Source organism: Diorhabda carinulata, chromosome X (genome assembly GCF_026250575.1).
Source record: "Diorhabda carinulata isolate Delta chromosome X, icDioCari1.1, whole genome shotgun sequence".
In the NCBI taxonomy this organism is placed as follows: domain Eukaryota; kingdom Metazoa; phylum Arthropoda; class Insecta; order Coleoptera; family Chrysomelidae; genus Diorhabda; species Diorhabda carinulata.
Genome location: NC_079472.1, coordinates 15,960,588 through 15,982,145, shown reverse-complemented (window position 1 = coordinate 15,982,145; position 21,558 = coordinate 15,960,588). Strand labels below are relative to the sequence as shown.

Below are 21,558 nucleotides of genomic sequence, written 5' to 3'. Positions count from 1 at the left end.
GTGGCGTCCTCTATGCCTCGTTAGACACGTTATTGAAAAATAAATTTTCAGGAGTTCCGAAAGCGCTCTAGATATGTTATTGAAATTTAAATACATAGAAACTAGAGAGGTTATAATGAATAAGTTGATGTCTAAATTTGACGTTATACTCGATCAATACATTAAAGAAATTCTAATGGTTGACGACAATTTCACGGTACGTACACACGATTAGGATTCGAAATAAAAGAAAAATTATAATTAATTGTTTTAGAGATACAAAAGACATCCGATACTATATAAAAATATGCCGGCTAGAGGGAGCGCCATCTATTGGGCGCGTTTATTATACTACAAACTAAAAAGACCGATTTTAAAATTCCAAAAGGTACCGGAAATAGTAAATTCTTCGATGAAAGCCAGTACATTTAATCATTATTTGAAATTTGCGAAAGAATTAAAATATTTCGAGCAAAGTATGTATTGAATATTTGGTTACCTCTATATTATACACGGTGAGTTTTAAGTGTGTTTTGAAATATGACAGAAATTATAGTGGTAACTGCATTGTTGTCAGATATTTGTTTTCGTGTGAAATTTACTGAAATTTTACTAGTTCTTGATACTTGATAATTCGTAATTTTGAATTTTTGTTTCTATTAACGGAATATCTTGATGTACTTAATGAAATTTTCTTACTCGTATCTTTATTTACAATTATTAACTGAGTGTAATTGATGAATTTAGAGAGAAAACGACAAATGGAGATTTGGGCATCGTGTTTGTTAATTGAGAATAGTTTCAAGGGGTCGAGAGAGACGTATAAATGGTTGCCTTCCAAATAAACATAATTATAATCCAAAAACACCTCGATTTTTGAAATGCAACAAAAAAATTAACATTAAAGCCAAAATTTTATAAAAATCAGTCAGGTTTCCGGAATTAAAACTCACTTTGTATAAATTTATTTTAAAAAAATTACATAAAAACGCATGCGCAGTGTTTATATTAATATTATTTAGCGAAATTTGACGACTGGGTGCGAAAATTCAGCGCAACTATGGAGAAAGCCCTTCAAATGGACATTTTGAAATTGGCCAACGTAAGTAAGAAGAGTACGTTTTACAGACCTCCGAAATACAATCAATCGTCTGCTCTTACTAAAACTGTAAGCACCCGAACTAGCGTGACAAAAGGTTTGTTAATCAAATATACGATCTCTCGCCAAAAAAGTGACGTCGGAAATTTTACGTTTTAGCACAAGTAGGAAAAGGATCTTCTAGCAGGAGAAATTCAAGCAAGAGTAGCACTAGATCCGTTCAAGATATCATGGAAAGGATCCATTCGAGAAGAAATTTAACGTGGCACGAAATTATCGGTAGTTACATTGTAGCGGATTTGGGTAAGAGAGCGTTTAGAATAATTGGCGCGGTCAATAGGATAGTTAACGATATTTTTATTTAGGTTTACAATTCGACATTAATTTTGACGACGAGCTTTGGGCTTGTTTCAAAAGTGTGGAGTTATTGGAAACGATGAAATTTTCTTTACCGGAAAATGTTAGAATGATCGCCATCAAAAAAGAGAAGACGCAAATTAATGTTAATGCCGTAACTTTAATGGTGAAAAGATATAATGACATTGTATATAAATTAACAGAATCTCAAGTAAGATTTTAATCAATTGAATCAATTTGGAATTTTCTTTTTTCTATATTTTTATTTTCTGTAGAACATTGTAGCTCGAAATTGTGCAAATATCTAAATGAGGCATTTATTTGAGAGTAATTTGGATTTTTTACTATTTTTGAAAATAAAACCTCGTGGAAAACGAATAGAAAAACAGCCGTCGTGACTGGTAATACGAGGATATGACTTTATCGTTTTTCGAAATATTCTCCATTTAGATCAATAAACTTTTCTATGGATTTGAATCAATTTTGTGATTTGAACGCATGAACGAGTGTACAAAACGTTGACATCGCAATTCATTTTTGATCTGCGGAAAGAAGAAATCGTTGTGTACAAAACAAGGGATGTGTGGCGGATGATTCGATGTTTTGATTGTTCAAAAACATTTTTGTTTGAACTGATGTGTGAGAGCTCGCGTTGTCGTGGTGGAGAATGATTCATCTTCTGGGATTGGTTTTCGCGATTTTTTCCAGAACTTTATCAATTGTTATATTCATTTTCGGGTAGAATTCTTGTTTGTTGTTAAAGGAGATGTGATTTCAACAATTCTGTCATTTTTGTTGATTTTTTCAGAAATTCCGTCATTTTGGTAGTTTTTGTTTCGAAAAATTTGTTCCTTTTTGAAAAAATTGTTTTCCTTTTTGTTGCTTTTTTCATAATTCTTTTATATCTTATTGCTTTTTCAAACATTCTGTAATTTTTTATAGTTTTCTTTGAAAATTCTGTCATTTTTTAAGTTTTCTTCAAAAATTTAGTAATTTTCTGCTGTTTTTTTCAAGTATTCTATCATTTTTGTTGCTGTTTTGAATATCTCTGTCATTTTTGTTGCTTTTTAAAAAGAATTCCGTCATTTTTGTTGTTATTTTCAACAATTCTGTCATTTTTGTTGCTTTTTCAAAAAATCTGTCATTTTTTGTAGTTTTCTTTGAAAATTCTGTCATTTTTTATGTTTTTTTCAAAAATTTAGTCATTTTTTGCTGTTTTTTGAAGAATTATTTTCCTTTTTGTTGCTTTTTTCAGAATTCTTTTGTTTCTTGTTGCTTTTTCAAGCATTCTGTCATTTTTTGTAGTTTTCTTTGAAAATTCTGTCATTTTTTATGTTTTCTTCAAAAATTTAGTCATTTTTTGCTGTTTTTTGAAGAATTATTTTCCTTTTTGTTGCTTTTCTCAGAATTCTTTTATATCTTGTTGCTTTTTCAAGCATTCTGTCATTTTTTGTAGTTTTCTTCGAAAATTCTGTCATTTTTTATGTTTTCTTAAAAAATTTAGTCATTTTCTGCTGGTTTTTTCAAGTATTCTGTCATTTTTGTTGCTTTTTAAAAAGAATTCTGTCATTTTTGTTGTTTTTTCAAAGAATTCTGTCATTTTTGTTGCTTTATAAAAGAATTATATATGTCATGTTGATATTTTCAAGCATTCTGTCATTTTTTGTAGATTTCTTCGAAAATTGTGTCATTTTTTATGTTTTCTTAAAAAATTTAGTCATTTTCTGCTGTTTTTTCAAGTATTCTGTCATTTTTGTTGCTTTTTAAAAAGAATTCTGTCATTTTTGTTGCTTTATAAAAGAATTATATATGTCATGTTGATATTTTCAAGCATTTTGTCATTTTTTGTAGTTTTCTTCGAAAATTCTGTCATTTTTTAAGTTTTCTTCAAAAATTTAGTCATTTTTTGCTGTTTTTTTAAGAATTATTTTCCTTTTTGTTGCTTTTCTCAGAATTCTTTTATATCTTGTTGCTTTTTCAAGCATTCTGTCATTTTTTGTAGTTTTCTTCGAAAATTCTGTCATTTTTTATGTTTTCTTAAAAAATTTAGTCATTTTCTGCTGGTTTTTTCAAGTATTCTGTCATTTTTGTTGCTTTTTAAAAAGAATTCTGTCATTTTTGTTGTTTTTTCAAAGAATTCTGTCATTTTTGTTGCTTTATAAAAGAATTATATATGTCATGTTGATATTTTCAAGCATTCTGTCATTTTTTGTAGATTTCTTCGAAAATTGTGTCATTTTTTATGTTTTCTTAAAAAATTTAGTCATTTTCTGCTGTTTTTTCAAGTATTCTGTCATTTTTGTTGCTTTTTAAAAAGAATTCTGTCATTTTTGTTGCTTTATAAAAGAATTATATATGTCATGTTGATATTTTCAAGCATTTTGTCATTTTTTGTAGTTTTCTTCAAAAATTCTGTCATTTTTTAAGTTTTCTTCAAAAATTTAGTCATTTTCTGCTGTTTTTTTCAAGTATTCTTTCATTTTTCATGAAGAAAACACAAAAAATGACAGAATTTTCAAAGAAAACTACAAAAAATGACAGAATTCACGAAAAATTATCAAAAAATGTGAAAACTTTCCAAAAAAATTACCAAAAACGACAGAATTTAGAAAAAATGAAAGAATTCTTGAAAATATCAACATGACATATAATTCTTTTATAAAGCAACAAAAATGACAGAATACTTGAAAAAACAGCAAAAAATGACTAAATTTTTGAAGAAAACATAAAAAGAGACAGAATTTTCGAAGAAAACTACAAGAAATGACAGATTTCTTGAAAAAGCAACAAGATATAATAGAATTCTTGAAAAAAGCAACAAAAATGACAGAATTGTTGAAAATAACAACAAAAATGACAGAATTCTTTTTAAAAAGCAACAAAAATGACAGAGATTTTCAAAAAAGCAACAAAAATATGACATTTTTTATGTTTTCTTCAATAATTTAGTCATTTTTGTTAAATTTCGACATTCTGATTCCTTTTTGATACTTTTTTTCAAAAATTCTGTCACTTTCTGGCAATCCATCATTTTTATCACCAATTCGTAGTATTTTGTCATTTTTGTCACTATTTTGTAGTAATCTGTCATTGTTAGACACTATATCGTCATTTTTAATCATTATTTTTGATTTTTTGATGTGCGGAAGCACGTGTTGTCGTGTTGGAGAATTATGCGTATTCTGCGATTGGTTTTCCCGATTTTTTCGAAAATTCTTATCAATTCTATCCATTTTCGGGTAGAATTCTTGTTTGTTGTTAAAGGAGACGTGATTCGCTTAACGTTTGATGGTTAACTGATAGTAGTTGGTCGGGTAGATAACCTTTTATAAGGGTCAGTTACACCTAATTAGCATTATTGTAAACCAGTATAAAAAGGGTAGTTACCGATCGCAATATATTGTTGGACTAGCGATTTTTCTGCTGACGAGAGAGTAGATAGAAACGCCCAAATGTTCACAAATTCATATTTAGTTGATAAATCGTATTGACCAAAATTTACTATGTAATAGTAGCTGCGCGATGTTGCCATTTCTATCTTCTCTAGTTCACTGGCATCTTAAGATTAGATTGAACTACATTGTGTCCGTAGAATGATGATGTTAGATTAGTATGTTTATTAATTTGTTTTCTAGATGCATCTGTTGAAAGAAAAAATGCGAGAAATCGAACTAAACATCCAGCCGGGATTGATGAGGATAAAATGGTCTTCGTTAGGAATAACCGAATACGCCAACGACAATCTGATTCTCATTAACAATCTAAAAACTTTGTACCTTCAGGTTGAACACGTAGAAAACGATATACTAAAAAGAATCAAAATTTTATCGAATGCTAATCTGTTCGATTTTGAATCGGTGAGTTTTTAATTTGTCTCGGTCATTTCGTTTCTTTTCCTGATTTAATTATATTTTCAGTTACCTCCGGATGTGGATAGATTATCGTGCAAGGACTTCTTTAACGTAATGTACGATAACCGTACCGAAAAAATGTCGAAACTAATGAAAATTTACGATTCTTTCGCTCCAATTCTTACGAAACTCGAAACGATGGTTTTGAGCACAAACACGGGACGCTCTCCGGCAATGTTTCCTTATTACACCTCGTGGGAAGAAGAAATGTATAAAGCTCTCATTACTATGACCATTAAAAACTTGGATAATTTCAATTCAAAATTGGAAGCGAAAGAAGTAATTCTTTTCTTACGTAACATAACCTTACTTTTTATCTATTACACCATATCGTCTTGTTATTTTGTAAAAAAACGTGGCGTGATTATCAAGGGGAAACCATTCCTAAATGATGACCAAACCTGGGACATGCCTCAGAAATGCCATTCGTAAAAATTCGTTGAAAAATTTTATTTTCACACACACAAACGCGTGCGCGCGTGAGATTGTCCGCATCCACCCCCGGATAAATCCACGAATGGATGCGAAGATAACACCACCCCCTGTCATTTCAACAGGTCCTTTTATTTGAGTCACAATTTCGCGCGCAAACTCCTGTTCTTCCCCTGAGTTTTATGGGAGTTTCTGGGATGTCTTGTCTTTTTGTTAAAAGGTAACCCAATGGCTATACACTCTTAGTTTCTTTTTCTGGACATCTGTCGCTGCCTCGGGTAAACCCTTTTTAACTTTATTCGGCAAGAAAAGATCTAATCCTAGTGGTCATTCGCGTGTTTTACAGCTTTTTTTTCTTTTTCAAGAATTCTGTCATTTTTCTTGCTTTTTTAAAAGAATTCTGTCATTGTTGTTGCTTTTTAAAAAGAACTCTGTCAATTTTGTTGATTTTTTAAGAGAATTATGTCATTTTTGAAACAAGTGTTTGTTTCGAAACATTTGTTTCTTTTTGAAGAATGATTTGTTGTTTTTAGTTGCTTGTTTTAAGAATTCTATTATGTCTTGTTGCTTTTTCAAGAATTCTGTCATTTTTTGTAGTTTTCTTCGAAAATTCTGTCATTTTTGGTAATTTTTTTCAAAAATTTTCACATTTTTTAATGCTTTTCCGAGAATTCTGTAAGTTTTTCTAGTTTTCTTCGAAAATTCTGTCATTTTTTATGTTTTCCTCAAAAATTTAGTCATTTTTTCTACTTTTTTCAAAAATTCTGTTACTTTCTGGTAGTAATCCATTATATTTGTCACCAATTTGTAGTACATATTTTGTCATTTTTGTCACTGTTTCGTAGTATTATATCAGTTTCAGTCACTATTTCGTAGTAATCTGTCATTGTAAGACACTATTTCGACAGTTTAAGTCATTATTATGTAGTAATTTATCATTTTAGTCACTATTTCGTCATTTTTGATTATTGTTTTATAGTAATCCGTCATATTTAGTCACTATTTCGTAGTAATCTGTCATTTTTATCTCCATTTCGTAGTATCTTTGTCTCTGTTTTGTAGTAATGTGTCAATTTATGTCACTTTCTCGTCGTAATCCGTAATTTTGGTCACTATTTCCTCTTTTTTAATCACTATTATATGGTATTGTGTCAATTTAATTCACTATTTCGTAGTCATCTGTCATAGATAGAAACTATTTCGTCAGTTTAAGTCATTATTTCGTAGTAATTTGTCATTTTACTCACTATATCGTCATTTTTAATGATTATTTTATAGATAATTGTTATATTTGGTTACTGTTTCGTAGTGTACAGTCAATTCAAGTCCCCAATCCGGCATCCTATCGACTGCGTCGTTCGTCCAAAGGGTATTGCAAATTTTTGACAATTGACAGACAAAAGTCTTACTGTGACATAATCTTGATTATTCTTTATTTGAACTAGAGTTCAAACCATAGCTTAAGCTTTAGTTTAATGTTCAGTTTCACCCCAGGCTATTAGCACACGTGTTCACTCGACGAAATCATTGAGTCGAGCATTGTGTGAGAATTTTTAGAGATGCTCCGGGGTTGTTTCCTCGTATGTATACCTAAATATCCGGCATTGGTTATATTGCCATCTCTTATATAACTTTTTAAACAGCGAATTATTTGTTTTGACTCAAACACAGACATAAATTTCGTACAATATTTTTTGCAGCCGATGTTTCAAGTTGACGCCGTGGTTGTTACGCCAGAAATTTTACTGAGACCTACGGCTACAGAAATATATAATATACTGATCAAGAATTCGAAAAATTTCATGGAGAGATTGAAACAAATACCGAGATGGCAGAACAATTCGTGCATCAATTGCGAACCGATTAAAGTTTCGCAAACCGAGGAGTATCTTTATTCGTATTACGATGAAATTATCAAAGTTCCAGACGTTAACGAATCGTTGGGGAAGCAAGCCGATACGGCGCACAAGGTAAATTATATAGACCAAAACGAAAAAATAAAATTTCAAGAAACAAAATCTATTTACAAAATTTTGTTCTATTTAACCTCAAAATCTACACTGTGTCGAAGTTTACTTTTCATTTTTTTACGCCTTTTTCCGCTCTAGATTAAGTTTATGATTGATTCATACTGACACAACCCCTTTAAATCATCCCGTGAGAGTAGAAAATTTCATAATATAACAGATTAGTGGAGATATGGAAATAAATCTTCAAATATTTTTTCGACACCATTTTTGTAATACGATTTGTCTTTAGTCAAAACAGAGGTTCCGATCTCGGTGATAACTTCTCATCTGAGCATAATTTCTTTCCAACGAACTTCCTCTTGAAATCCGAGACGATGGAATCGTCATCGGAAGACCACATCTGTTGATACTGTTGATTCGTGACTTGGACAATATCTTTTTCCACTACTTCGTTATTCACTACTGCTATGGTAACCCTTACAGATCAAGGGGTCGAAAACCATGGAAACTTTAGCCAAAATACTATGGAATTCCCAACTGGTAGAATCGTTTTACAAGATAGCACTGATTGTTGATAGTCCTGAGGAGTTCCATCAACAAATAAATGATCTAAACTCGCGTATAATGGGGAAGATCTCAAAATGGATCTGATAAAGGCAGTAACGAACTGATAGATCAACAAGATGTATAAATGGAGAATACTGCATTGGAAGAATACATATTTGGGTCAACTGTTCGGGATAGAAGAGTCAAATTAACATTGCGCGTTTTCGAAAGAAATACGATCTTATTCAAATCAAGGATACGACAAGAAAAGATCGTTTGAGGAGTACGTAGCTTGGATATTAAAGAAAAACTCCAGGTAATATAGTGATCTATGGAGTGGAGTTGTTAGGAAAGGAAAAGAGATCTTAAAAGAGCGTGTGCATAAGACGAAAGACTTAAGACATTAACCACAGAATGAAATTAAGGTGAAGGACTTTTGGCGAGGAGAATTGTCATTAGTTGGATCACACAAAGCTGCAATTATTACCAAATTGGAAGATGACTGGTCTTTCAGAAGTCTAAGTCATGACGCGAGGAAGAAAAATTTCAAATGACGTACTGCATTGATTTATGTCAATCCATTCAATACGGCAGCCGTTTTCATTGAGTACGGGGCTATTTGAGATAAGCCTTTGGCTCGGACGGAATGGTTTTTTGATAAGAATTATTTGCTCTAATATTTAATTTTAATTAAAAATATGATTAAAAAATTTCTTTTCTGATAATTAAGCGGGTGCGTCTCGGCACGCTCTCCGTCAGTGGTAAAGGGATCAGTTCACCTGTGTAGAGGGTAGCCTTAGCTTTGTGACTTACCTTGTAACTAATTCGTTGTTGGTTCCAAGACCGAGAAATTAAACTAACGAAAAAAAAATCAAAAACGATAATTAACGATTACTTAAAATCATATACATATTTCAACTTTTTATTGTCAATCAAATAAAATTGTTGTAGGAAATATAATAAATCAACAAACTTTCACATTTAAAAAAAAACGTTTATTATATGTACAATTTTTCAGAAATTACCTATTTACTAAAATTAACATAAAAAAATGTATATAAATTCAATTAAAATTATATTTAGAAACAATTCATTATGTACTACAATTACAACTCAAGGGTTTATTTGGGCCGGGGTTTTTCTCTGAGTTGTTGTTCATGATTATATCATATTCTAACTTCTAAAAAATGAACAAAAATACACTATGAAAAATATAGAAACGATAAAAGTTAGAATGGGATAAAGTGAAATCAGAAAAAATAAAAACAGAATGTTTTATGGAGAAATATATTCCAAAACTTGAAAAATAACTAAAAAAAAAAACAAAACAAAGAATTTAAAAATGATGATAATACTAAAAATGGTCTCAAAAATAAATGTTCCGTCCAATTTACAAGAAATTTTTTATACAACTTGCGAAGTTATTTATCAAAAATAGTTTTATAAAATAGACTGAACGAAATGTTGAAATTAAATAGCTTTAATTAGAAAAAATGTCAACTTATGTTAACGATTTAGTTACTTAGTTGTCATATATATTTTTCAACATGATTTTACTTATATACAGGTGGAATTTAAAAATTAATAGCTATAATAAAAGTAAAATCTACGAAAAATGTATTTTACTTAACTGAAATTCAATTTAAAAAAGGCACTCTTTCACTTGTCCGATTTTAAAACGGTAAACGGCGTATTGTACACTGTTTCTTCGAGAATCACGGGAGTACAAAGCTGAGTCCTTTGATTGTAACGGTGTCGAGTTGTAAAGTGAAGGAAAACGAGCGTGCCGGCACGCGTACCGTCAGTGGGTAAGGTATCGAAGAGCGCGTCGGCACGCTCTCCGTATTGAATGGGTTAGTGATCGGCAATATCTGATTTTCTGGTTGATCCATATTTTAAATGAGCTATAAACCGAACAATAACAGATTTCTTAATCTGTCCAATATATTTCACAATCACCACAGCTAAAAGTTAAAACTTTTTGAATTATGCTTTAAGAAAGCGTTTTTTCAGTATCAATTAAAAAAAACTTGGGGTTACTTGCGAAACCAAACTCAATCACAGCGATTTTAAAGAAGGTTTCAAAAAAAAACGATTTTGTTTCTTCTAAACTCCAATGAAAAATGACGTTTGATTGAACTTTCATAATATTTTGTTAATTTATTTTGTAAATTAAAGGTTATTTTGGCGGTAAATAAACAATTACAAAAATGGAAGCGATACAAAAACCTATGGAGCTACGATAAAGTATCGACTTGCGAAAAACTGATTCAAAAAACGACTAATCTATCGGTTTTCGATGAAAAATTTATGTTTTATCTAGAAATAGTTCGAAATATCAACAATTTTAATCCACTGATAAACGTCGAAAGTATACAATTAAATTTGAGGCCACTTCTCGATACAATCGTCGAACATTGTCTGGAATGGAAAACGATATTAGGCAGATTGATCGATGAAGATACCGAAGCTAAAATGATGGAAATGAAAGAGAAAATCGACGAATTGAAAATTTTGGTTCGAATGAACATCAAAGTGAGTATTAACTAAAAAAACCATCAAGTATTTTTGATAACACATGATGCTACAATCGTTTTATAGCACTTCTATAGCTTTTTCGATTGATTAATGCCTCTATTTGTTTTTACAATGAAAAATTTGACAAGCCTTGTGGTGGTAAATTGAATCAATACATTTTCTATTTATTATCCGAAAGAAAATACCTCGTGACAGAGTAAAATCAATCAGTTGAATAATCTACCAACTTTTCGCATCGCGCTGTTGCACGAACGTATTCTGTGCGCTCTTTCCATGATCTACGTCATAATCCCGGTGGTTTAAAACAGGGATATGTTTAACTGGAGAAGTTATATGCATTCAGTCCAGCGCAACGCTTCATATGGTGGATAGATGTCGTGTTAATAGCTTTTATCCTCGATATTTCAAACTGATTAGTTCTTGAGGACGATTTTATACAGTAGGCACCATCACCATCAATCTTTCAAACATTCTGGAAGTGATCTCATTGAGTTTAATGCAGCAAAAACCCAGGTTGTTGTTTTAACAAAGAAGACTTGCACTTCAGCTCCGGATTTGGTCGTACTTGGACATAAAATATCACCATCATCGCAAATTTGGGAGTTTAACTAAAGCAATTTGACAAAAATTTGGCGCCCTTGCTAAGATCAAAAAGCTGTATACTTATCAATAGTTTCTAATACTCCAAAAGACCTTGATTTGGAGTACTGTTCATACAATTGGGGCTCGGCTTTCAAATATACCTTGAAGATGATGGACTCAATCCAAAAGAGGTTGATTCCACTCATAGGCGACCAGAAACTTGGAGAGATTAGAGCACTGACCGACTTTGTTTTACCGAAACTACTCAGAAAGTAGATGCTCTTCTGAGCCTTCCAACATAATCCCATCTAAAACGATATTTGCATGACCTTTTCGACTAGCTCATGAACATGGAATTCGCCTGCAGACGTCGCTTCTCCAAAGAAAAGAGTCCCAATAAATTCTGCACGTCTGAGGGCGAATTCGATGTTTATGAACTAGTCGAAAAGGTCATGCAAATACTGTTCTACAATGGATGATGTTGTAAGGCTCACAAGAGCATCTGCCTTGGTAGTTTCGACTTCTTTCTGTGCTCTAAGCTCTCCAAATTTCTGGTAGCCTATAAGCGGAATCATTTTTTTTTGTATTGAGCCCATCATCTTCAGGGTATGCTTGAGAGCCAAGCCCCAAGCCTGCAAACGTCAAGAATTTATTGGGACTCTTTTTTTTTGGAAGAGCGACCCTAACATTACAACCCACCAAAGTTCAAGATGGATATCCACAGGTATCGATATTATAAATAGAGAAGAAAAGATTTTTCGGTTTTGTAAATTGAATCATATAAAATTTCTTTTTCTAGGGTTTGGAGAAATTCAAAAACGTCCTTCAAGCTATAGCCACGATTTCCAAAGGAAACATTTCGGCGGAGTTATCTTTCTACAAGTTCCAAGAGACCTACAGGATGTTGAGTCAACACGGTATACAATTTCCTCCTGAGCACGAAGCTCTCGCTTACGCTTTGGAAAAAGAATGGAAGGAATTGTTACTATCGGCCATTTATAGAGAACAAATTTTGGAATCTACTAAAGAACGTTTCGCGCTTTTAACGCAAGCGCAAATTAACGATTTTTTGGAAATAATAAATGCGTTTGTTAGTAAATACGAAGCCGAAGGTCCCGGCTCCGTAGGAGAAAATCTCGATTTAGGTATGAACGAAATTTAATATTAGTTCCTTAGAATAGCAATTTCCTTGTTGTTGTTGTATTGGAGGATAAGAAACTCCATCAAATCCACCAATAGGTCATGAAACCCTTCTTGGTGTAGCCAGATATTGCAAGAGACACTTTAAGCCACCCATAAATGGACCTTCTGCTACTCCACTTAAATAGACTCAAAATTCGACTGATGACTGGACTTTTAACCGACGTTTCTTCACATTAGGGACATCATGGACCACCAGGAGGGCCGTTGGTGTACGGAGGAGAAAGAAACTGCGTACCAAATGCCAAAATTGAAGTTCAAACACTTGCACAAGCCTCACAGTTTGCCAAGAAGAAGGCTTATATCTTCTTCTATCCTACTTTGAACTATGAACGTTGAATCAACTTGTACACTTCATCGGATGGTTAATATCAAAGGGTTATTCCCATCGCTAGTATGTGAAAGGATAATTTCGGTGGGTTCCCCAATACCCTTCCAATATGCTCCATATGGGTGAAAGAAAAATTAGTTTGGTGATCAATGACTACCGAATAGGATATTTAGAAAAGTTAGGATGTGAAAGAAGCGTAAACAATGCTGTTTAAGTTGCACCTTTCCAGGGAGTCTTCATAGATTGAAGGTAAACTGATTACCTTCAGTACTTGGTTATCGAAACGTGCGTCAAAAAGTGTAATCGTGAGTGTTGGTGTAGTGGTGGCGTAAGCAGTCTTCAGTCTCGTCGAAACGCGCGTCAGACAGTGTAATAGTGAGTGTTGGTGTAGTGGTGGTGTAAACAGTGTGTTCAGTAGGAATATAACCAACGGTTCCAGAAATTTCAGCTTAACATTTCCAAGGAGGAAGACAAATTTATAATGGACGAACAAATATATACCAAAGAGAGGCTATTTCGCGTTTTTCACTGCCTTGATTAACAGAAAGCAATTGACACACTTTTACGGATTTAATTATATAGTTGAGAAATCGCAACTAACGAAGTAGCTGAAATAGAAGGAGATATAGAAACCGCGTTGATGAAATTCAAGAACAGAAAAAATCGAGGCATGTGGCGGTAGAAGCCTGAAACAGCAGCTAACAGCTATAACTCTTAATACAACCTCGAAGCTAGTAAAAAAAATAATGACGAAAGAAATGAATTAAATCACCACATCGAGCGATAAACAGCAAGGATTCAGATCAGGAAGATATTTTACAGATGCGACAAATAACTGAAAAATCCATCGAGTATAACAAACCGGCGTTCATGTGTTTTATAGACTTGGAAAAGGCGTTTGACCTTTTATACAAAAGGCAAATCCCATGTAACATCATAAAAACCATCGAAAACATTTACCAGAGAAACAAAATACAAGCCAAAATCAATGGGGGGAAGTTTTTGTAAGCAATGGTATTCGACAAGGAGGTTCTCTTAGCCCCGTATTGTTCAACATCGTTATGGACGAAGCACTCGTAACCTGAAAGGATATAAAATGGGGAACAGAGACCTCAAGATCCTATCCTATGCCGATGATGGTGTTCTAATTGCAGAAAACGAAGATGACAACAAAACTGGTTGTAGATGACGAAATTGTACACAACAAGAGATGAAATTTAAATATCTACGCATAGAAATATCAGGATACGGTGATATCGAAGAAACCAAGCGGCAAAAGCAGTACGAACCTCAGCTCACAATCTTCCGAAACAAATATATCGGAATCGAGACCAAATTACGAATCTACAAGGCCTTAATTGACATGCACATTGGAAACCGGACCAGATACATCGAACCCAAAGAGAATATTAGAAACCAAAATAAAAATAGTGCGCAGGATCGGTGGATAAACACTTTTTGACAAGGAGAAAAACGAAGACTTTAGAAGAACATTTAAAATTGACACATGGAAACGAATGGATATTGGGAAGAAAGAGATAATGGAAGGAAAACATAGATCGAATGAATGACGAAAGAATGGTCAAAATAGTTAGGTTAAGTCGCCGAAGCATTGGAAGATCCCGCAAGAGATGGAGCGACAACCTCTCTAATAATTAAACGGCAGAGTCTACGAGTAAAAACAAGCTTACATTAAAGAAAGGTGGGAAGTTCTCAGTACTTATTTTCGTAAATCATCTCTCGAAGAAGTTCACGAAGAGGAGTATCTACCACACATTCTTCTCCACAATAATGTGCAGAGGTGTTTAATCTAGAATGACTTCCAATGCTGTTTCCGGACCTGGTACTTTTATGCCTATTATCAACACTTAGGCGTAGAAACCTTGTCTAAATTCTGGTAAATCGAAAAATTTAAAGCTGCAACTGATCAACGTTTCTTTATGATTAGTAGTTTTTTTACTGATTACCAATTTTAAGGTGTGAAACTAATGGAAGAATATCGAGTGCAATTTGAAAATTTGGAAGCGCGTAGATTAGATTTGATAAACGCCGAAATGTTATTCGACATCCCTTTAGCCGATTATTCCAATTACCTTCAAGCTAAGACCGATTACGAAGGGATGGAAGTTCTTTATAAGCTTTACAAGTCGCTTAAACACGCCAGAGAGGTAAACAAATACTTTAATAGATGATTTTGTTTGGAATCGATTTGAGTTTAAATTTTGTGGATTTTTAGATGTGGGGAAAAACGTTGTGGGCGAATTTGAATCCGCAAGCTTTGGTAGACGGTATCGATGGATTTTTGAAAAGTTTTCGAAAATTGGCTAAAGAAATACGTACACAAGCGATCGGTGTGACATTGGAAAATCAAATGAAACAATTTAAAAACGCCGTACCGTTGATGGTAGCCTTAAAAAATGAAGCTTTAAGAGAAAGACATTGGAAATTGTTGATGGAAAAGACGGGAATTGAATTCGACATGTCTCCGGATCGGTAAAACACTTTTTTCGAAATATTTCTATCCCTTACGCTCCTCTATTTATTCAGTTAAGAATTATTATTACTAGCTGCTTATGAGATAATTGGGAGTCAACATATACCAGATTAAACTCACATTTTGTACTGAACTAATATATTTTAAATAAAATAATTATTTACAGTGAAATTTAACAAAACAGTTTTGATTGATCATTGTTGAAACACAAATAAACTTTACACTTATCGCACTTTATTCTTGACCGACTTTGACAAGTTTTTAGAAGATACATGTTGTGGTTTTTTTGGTTCCCATGAACTGGCCAATGATTGAAGCCATCAAATCTTTTGTCTTCACAAGGAAGTGGAGTGTGTCCAGCTTTCTTAGAACTGTGTTTCGGATCTTCTTCTCCTACATCAGTGCCTTCACTTTATCTTCTCCCTTTTTCTTGTGCCACAAACTAAAAACTCCCTAAACTCAAACGAAATATCAAAAAATCCGTGATATCTTTGGACTTGTTTATTCTTGCTCTGCAAACCAGACTTCCTCAGCTTTTATTACCTCCTCGTTGGAGCGGGAGAATTTACGACCTTTTAAACTTTTTTTCAGTTGAGGAAAGAGTTGATAATCGGACGGAGCCAAATCTGATGAATAAGGGGGGTGTTCTAGTAATTCAAACCCTAAATCACGAATTTTTTGCCATGACAACATGAGATTTGTGTGCAGTGGCGTTGTCCTGCAAAAACAAAACTCCTTTGGATAGCTTTCCGCATCTTTTCTCTTTAATTTTTTCCCGTAGTAATGTCGAATAGTAATTTCCAGCTATTTTTCTACCCTCATCCAAAAAATCAATCATGATTACTCCATGGCAATCCCAAAAAACTAAAGCAAGAACTTTTCCAGCAGATTTTTGGACACGAAACTTCTTAGGTCTTGGAGAACCAGAGTGTCGCCATCCCATCGATTGTTGCTTTGTTTCTGGATCGTAGAAATGTACCCAAGTCTCATCCATAGTAACAATTCGGTTTAAGGCGTCTACATCGAGCACAGATCGAACGCGATGTTTCAATCCTTGCACGCTTTTGGTTAACATTCAAACATTTGGGGATCCATTTTGCAGCAATTTCTCTCATGTCCAAATTGAGGTGAACTATATGATGAACTCGTTAGTATGAAATATTCGGTGCTTCAGATATCCGTTTTAGTCCAATAGTCTGATAAAATCATGTCACGAACTGCATCGATATTTTCGGGTACTGACACAGAAACTGACCTTCCCGATCGATCATCATCTTCAATGGAAAATTTACCTCTTTTGAAGCTTGCAGTCCAATTTTCACGGTGGCATACGAAGGACATTGGACAAGGACATTGATCACCATTTTCAATCACCATTACAATCGGACAGGATATTTCTTCGTATTTTTATCCCACCGCCTCATATTTTGTTCAGGAGCTATTCCAAAGGTCGTAGAAACCATAAATAACGGATTTATTATCTTTCCATTTCGTAACACATATTTTTTTTGTCACTTCTGACATACTCCTCTGCCCGTCCTCTTTTCATCTCTGAATCTTTTTTGAAAACACATCCTTTTATCATGTTAGACATTATCGTCCCTGTACCTTCTACTTTTAACTCCAATAATTTATCAAGCAAAGATAATGTTGAAAAGTATATGTCAAAAAAACTGGGCTTCCTTGTGGTAAAGTTTTTCTTCTTTTTCTTCTTCAACGTATTGAGTTAGAACGATATAACTTTCTACAAGATGGAGATACGTCTGACCGGTCAAATCTCAAATTTGTCTGTTCGATAAGTACTAGAAACTAGCAAAAACATGAGTATAGCCAAATGTTCCGTTCAAACGTCGCTAGTACTAGCACAAGTTTCCATTTTACACGTGGCTAGTAGTATTGGTGGAAATTTTAATGCTAGTCAATTGTACATTTCTCTAACTTTATACTAAGGATCTTACTCAGCAGAAGCTTTCTCGTTTCTCAGTTTTCTTTTTAATTTCTTGTTGTCAATGAGCTGGTTTACCTCGATGAAGATCGCTCTTTCGAAAGTAAATTAATGATGCTTCTTTGCATTTTATTTTGAAATATTTGGATTATGTGGGTGTTGTTTTCTCTGACACAACCTCATAGTTGAATCCCGTAGCTATCAGGATTTGTTCATATACAAATAATTTATTATAAATTGATAGAGTGGATTGTATTCGAAGTAACCAATACATTTTCTTGGGTTTTATACCTAGTTATTTTCGTTTCTTTTTTATGTGGGCGGGAATCGCCTGGTCAAAATGGCTGTGTCGTCCGCAAACGTGACGATAGATTTCTTAAATGACGGATGTCACTGGCTGAAGAACACTACCTGGTGGTACACCCGCGTTAATTTCCTTCAAGTTTATGTGAGCATCTTCTTGCTTTATTCCGAAGGCTCGTTCCTTTTTTGCATATTGGTTAGACAAAAGTTTGATCAGTTTGTATTTAAACTCTTCACGTCAAACTTTGTCAAATGCCTTATCAACGTCTAGGAAAACAGAGGAGTAACCGACGACATCAGTTATACTGTGTACTTGGTCTATAGTGGAGTGGTTTGCTCTGTAGCTCAATTGATGTGAAGTTATTAATTTTCTTTGTTCAAGTATAGAGCTTAATCTTTTCAGTAATCATTTTTCTAATAGCTTTGATATTCGTCTGAATGGAGGTACTACGTACTTTCCATACGGTACAGTGAACCAAGCAAATCACCTCGCAATTTTAAATATCTTCATGGATTAGTTTGAAATTATGAAAGAAGCTCAAAAATGATGCAAATAACAAACCTGATTTGGTGCCGATGTATACTTCTATCCCAGGGGTGAATGCCCCCCTTACTCGGGGGTGGGAATTTAAAATTTCAAAATAACACCGGGAATTGATGGAGAATTGAATTTTATGAAGAAAATGCAGAATGAAGTTTTTTATTTAGTTCAATAATTTCTGAGTTATTCGCGATTGAAAATTATAAAAAAAAAACACGTTTTTCAACAGTTTTTCACGAAAGTCTCGAAAATTACGCATTTTCTGGAAAAAATTATCCTTATTAAAATTGAGGCTTATAAAAAAACAAAGAAATTAGTCAGTTTAAATTGAATTTTTTAAATAATATGCAGCAACTTATGAGTCAGTGAAAACCAATTTTTTATTTTTCGAAAATTTATAGTTTGAGCTCAAATAACGGGAAAACGATCAATTTTCATAAAAAATTGTGAAAAACATTTTTAAAGTAATTTTTCAGACCTTTAAAATGAGCTTTTAGAAAACCGTCTAGCATGAAAATTAAGCGAGTTATGATGAAAATAAGTTGAGTAACTCAAATTTGAAAAAAAAATGTCAGTAAATTTGACACCATGTGCGGCAAAATTAATATTAATCGTACCCCATGTAAAATTATCTTTGTTTAAGCCCTAACAACACGTTACAAAAGTTTGAATGATTTGGAACACGTATATTTTGAAAAAAGTTGTTTGATGTGAGATTTTTTTTTTCGATTAATAAAAAACGTTATTTTTTCAAAATATCTCAAAAACTATTGGATCAACCAAAGAATTTTTCTGTAACTAAAATTTAGCTATTATTTTACTGAACATTTTGCTTATTTTTTAAATCATGTAGCTTGAAAATTAAACGAGATACAAGCGTTTAAAGTATTGATTTCACTGCTAAGGAAGAGTCTATTTTACCCTTTAACATGAAAATTCTCCGAAGAAAAGGGCCTAGAAGGGTTGCAACTCTCATGGTTTTGTAGCTTATGAAATTCCCTACAAAATGATGTATAGATGAATGCAAAAAACTTTAAAGGAAGTCAAGTTATTATTAAAAAACCGAATACATTTTTCTTGAGATAATGCTAGAAAATCACGAAACGTCAAGTTTTGATCTTTTTGGAGTATTTCTTCGGGTTGATATTTACTTTAATCATTGTGGATACTTCCTTTGGAGTTGTTATAAGTTATTTTCAAACTGTCTTCATTTTGTATTATTTGTTTAAGTCGTTACTTTCCTTCGATAGCTGTAAAAGTGTGTGCTTAATGTACTGAAAATCTATTTGCGTCCCGTTGATTGTTTCTAGGTGGTGGAGTGGTCTCTTTAATCTTTTGGTTAGGTTAGATTAGGTTAGGTTAGGTGGTGAAGAGGTCTCTTTAATCTTTTGGTCGCCTTCTTTTGTGAATATTCCGTAGACTTGTCGTTTGTCAATTCGTTCAATTAGTTTTGTACCGATGACCAGGTAGTGGTAGCACAGGAAAAAGAAGATCTGGAGTACATGTCTAGAAAACTTATAGAAGAATACCAAAAATGGGGTCTACAGGTTAGCACGGAGAAGACACAATACATATGTATAGGATCAGAAGATTCACCTGGGGATTTAGATCTAGAGGGAAAAATAATTAAAAACTGTAAGGAATGCATATACCTAGGTGTAAAACTAACAACAACAGGACGAAACGAGGAAACAATTAGGGACAGAATAACCAAAGGAAGAAAAGTAATAAGAGCCCTGAACTCAGTGCTGTGGCAAAAGAATATTAGACCAGAAACAAAAAAGAGAATATACAACGCCATTTTACAACCAATAATTACATATAGCTCCGAGGTTTGGCAACTTACAGAAAAGCAAAAAAATAACTTAAATGCAGTGGAAATGGATTTCTGGAGGAGAGCAGCAAGAATATCTAGAACGGAACATATAAGAAACGAGGAAATAAGAAGACAATTGAAAGTAGAAAGAACTTTAGTAGAAGATATAGAAAAGAAACAGTCGATTTGGTACGGACACGTTAAGAGAATGGGAAGAGAACGACTACCAAGAATAATATTAGAATGGACCCCCACAGAAAAAAGAAAGAGGGGAAGACCACCTAGAACATGGCTACAAGGAATCACTAGAGCAATGTCCGAAAGGAACCTAGCAGTCGACGACTGGCAAGATAGACAGGCCTGGAGATTAGGAACCCAAAGGCGTATAACGCTATAAAAGGGGATATATATATATAGTTTTGTTTTTGATATTTTTGATTTTCCTTTTCAGTTGTTGAGTAGCATTATTCGGTCTGGTTTTGTCTTCTGGAGCTCTAGTTTGAACCCACCTGCGTCTCAGGTCTTAGTTCTCTTATTTCGTTTGGGAAGTTTTGCCCTTAGTCAGGTTGGGGGTTCAATTCTATTCACCTTAGATACAGTTGTCTAGTATTTCAACTTGTCTAATTCTTCTTTGTTTTTAAAAATGTTTTCCGTTCCTTTAAATCGCATTATTTTGAGTCAAATTATGACAATTTACGTAAAAAGGAACTTGATAGAAACATACAGACTTTGTGGGTTCGAAATTGGATTAGTGGGAGAGAAAATCTGTTTAGAATTATGAAAATGGATCCCCAACTTCGGTTTGTAATCATCCTCATCCTCTTCCAATCATTATTTTTCCAGTTTTAATTTATTTTTGTCAATACTTATCACAAATGTTTAAGGGAACTTAAAAAACACCATGTAGATTTTCAATTTCACTACAAATAACGATACTGCGATGATGTGTTCATCTTAAATGCGTCATACTGTATATTCGCGTTCGTTTTAGTTTCACTTTGGATAATATGTTCGCGATGGAGCTTCACCGTTACCAAGAAATAGCGGAGGATATAATAAATAACGCCATTAAAGAATTGAGTATAGAAAAGGGCGTAAGGGAAATAGCCGATAATTGGAATTCCATAGTTTTTATTGTACACAAGCACGTTAAAGGATTGGAAGATCGTGGATACGTCATAGGTTCTACCGACGAAATTATGCAAGTTCTCGAAGATAACTCGATGAATCTTCAAAGTATGGCCGGTTCTCAATTCGTCGGACCTTTTTTGAGACAAGTGCAGAAATGGGAAAAGGCTTTGGCCAATATTGGCGAAGTTATAGATGAGTGGTTATCGGTACAGAGAAAATGGTTGTACTTAGAAGGCATATTTGTCGGTAATTATATTTTTTTTTGTTAATTCCATAAAAAGTCGAGACTATAACTAATATCCCGTTTTCCTTTAAATTTAATAATTTAGAATTGATTGTAGTCGTTTTCAATCGTAATAATTGAAACTTATTTGTATTTTTCG

The 21,558-nt window shown here is 33.3% G+C and overlaps 1 protein-coding gene across 2 annotated transcripts in view; it reads left to right on the top strand.

The window, feature by feature from the left end:
- The window catches only part of LOC130901904 (dynein axonemal heavy chain 10), a 74,802-nt gene that overhangs the window by 8,805 nt on the left and 44,439 nt on the right, over window positions 1-21,558 (top strand). For both annotated transcript variants that reach the window (XR_009060336.1, XM_057813573.1), the window contains exons 13-25: window positions 52-196; window positions 254-455; window positions 1,002-1,175; window positions 1,238-1,381; window positions 1,444-1,646; window positions 5,071-5,292; window positions 5,353-5,625; window positions 7,479-7,748; window positions 10,473-10,829; window positions 12,214-12,559; window positions 14,923-15,113; window positions 15,182-15,438; window positions 21,036-21,421. Coding sequence is in view for 1 of the 2 variants with exons in the window: in XM_057813573.1 (XP_057669556.1) it covers window positions 52-196; window positions 254-455; window positions 1,002-1,175; window positions 1,238-1,381; window positions 1,444-1,646; window positions 5,071-5,292; window positions 5,353-5,625; window positions 7,479-7,748; window positions 10,473-10,829; window positions 12,214-12,559; window positions 14,923-15,113; window positions 15,182-15,438; window positions 21,036-21,421 (3,170 nt within the window). In the remaining variant the exon portion in view is untranslated. The remainder of the gene's footprint in view (window positions 1-51; window positions 197-253; window positions 456-1,001; window positions 1,176-1,237; window positions 1,382-1,443; window positions 1,647-5,070; window positions 5,293-5,352; window positions 5,626-7,478; window positions 7,749-10,472; window positions 10,830-12,213; window positions 12,560-14,922; window positions 15,114-15,181; window positions 15,439-21,035; window positions 21,422-21,558) is intronic.